The sequence below is a fragment of the Trypanosoma equiperdum genome, assembly GCF_001457755.1.
Source record: "Trypanosoma equiperdum strain OVI genome assembly, contig: ctg_399, whole genome shotgun sequence".
Classification (NCBI taxonomy): domain Eukaryota; phylum Euglenozoa; class Kinetoplastea; order Trypanosomatida; family Trypanosomatidae; genus Trypanosoma; species Trypanosoma equiperdum.
This window is the reverse complement of record NW_027124308.1, coordinates 1-1593: the sequence shown is the minus strand read 5'-3', so window position 1 is coordinate 1593 and position 1593 is coordinate 1. Positions and strand designations below refer to the sequence as shown.

The 1593-nt window shown below is 51.8% G+C and overlaps 1 protein-coding gene across 1 annotated transcript; it reads left to right on the top strand.

The window, feature by feature from the left end:
- Positions 1 to 80: 80 nt before the first annotated feature.
- Positions 81 to 1238, top strand: TEOVI_000164200 (uncharacterized protein; the record flags this gene model as incomplete). The annotated part of the gene is made up of 1 exon (XM_067224846.1): positions 81 to 1238. The coding sequence occupies one exon, from the start codon at positions 81 to 83 to the stop codon at positions 1236 to 1238; it is 1158 nt and encodes a 385-aa protein (XP_067080947.1).
- Positions 1239 to 1593: the final 355 nt, after the last annotated feature.

Genomic DNA, 1593 nt, shown 5'->3' with positions numbered 1-1593 from the left:
CCCCCCCCCAACTGAAGTAAGGGAGGGCGTGGTGAATTGGCGGTGTAGCACACACACGTACCAACGTATCAGATTCAACAATGCTCGGTAACTCACAAGGCGATACGGCGGAGTTTGGAAGTTGCCCGGGGAGGAACTTTTCTTCCCTCCTGCGCTACCCACCGCTTGCCCTGTATGTTGTATCGATAGGACTCGTGGCGTATCTTATAGGATGGGGTCCTGGCGAGGGTACGGTGGTGAATGCCGTCAGTGGCTCAGCAGTGGCGTGTTTTGTTGTTGCACGAACTCTACGTGGTGTGCTTCATTTTCTGTGGCGGGAGCGTGGTCGCATCACATTCGGCCGTGTGACCAGGTGCACGAGGTCGCGAGCACCCACTGGGTTGAAAAGCACCGGCGCCATTCACATGTCGTTAGCGGACGCGGCGTTGCTCCCGCTCTGCACGTTGGTGTCAACTTTTCACAAAAACAGTGTCGTTTCGTACCTTGCAGATGTGCTTTACCCCTCCGGCATCAAATATACTCTGGTTTATCATTTTGCCTGGGTGTTCGGTATGGTGCTGACGGCTGGATGTTGGAACGTTCTGCTTCCACTTGAAGAAGGTAGGTTGATGCCACTGGAAAAGATAAAATCATTCCTTTACCACGGAGCCTTCACCTTGTCTGCATGGCTGCTAGTCCCGACGCTTACGTTTTTGAGCAGTGCACTCCCATGTAGTGGAAGCAAAATGACGCTTCTATTTAACGAAAGGTGTTTGTCTTCTCGCCACCGCAGGTACGTTGCAGAAGGATACTTAGGTCTTGTGCTTCATGCTCTCGTTGTGGATGGGATAATAGGTTCACTGTCAACCCTCGGGGGCTGGTGTGTTAATTTGCAACTCTGTGATGAGTATCTGCTGCAGCTCACGATGGCTCACCGCTTAATTTACGTGTACGGCGCCGTGTTCATTGGTGGTCCCTTTTGGTCCGGCTTCTGTGCATTGTTTTCTGCCTCCCTACTGTTCAAGATGAGAGGGTCATTTTTCTCGTCATGTCGACTACTGCAATATGTAGCGGAAGCATCATTGGAACTCTGCGTGCTGAGTTCACTTTGCTGCATGATTGAGCCCCTCACTCCCTATGCTATCTTTATTTGGTTGGGCGTGTTCTTCGGAGGGTGGACGGTTATCTTCGCCTCCTTGCTACATCGGTATGGCCTGACATTTTGTGAAAATGAGGAGGAAATGCTGTTTGACTTGTAGGCGTATCCATGTTCTTTCCCTTCCTCACACGCACACACCTACGCATACAGTTCCCGCTTCTCGGCATTTGGAGGAAGGGCGCCGTGTGGCCTTTTGCCACTATCCACGAGATCTCCCTCCGAATTGCGGCACATGTTCTTGCTCTCCAATATATTGGCTATGTCGGCGCTCCGCGGCATATGTCCTGCTCCGTGCTTTTCGGACTTTCTCATCGAGATCGCTCTTAGCGTCTTCTTGGGAGGTGCTGTGAATGGACACCTGGGAGTGGAACGGAAAATCTCTTGCACGCAGTGTGCCGTTGTTGGAACATCTTTACCTGAAATATTCAAGCCAGGGTAACATTGCGCTGTGGGGC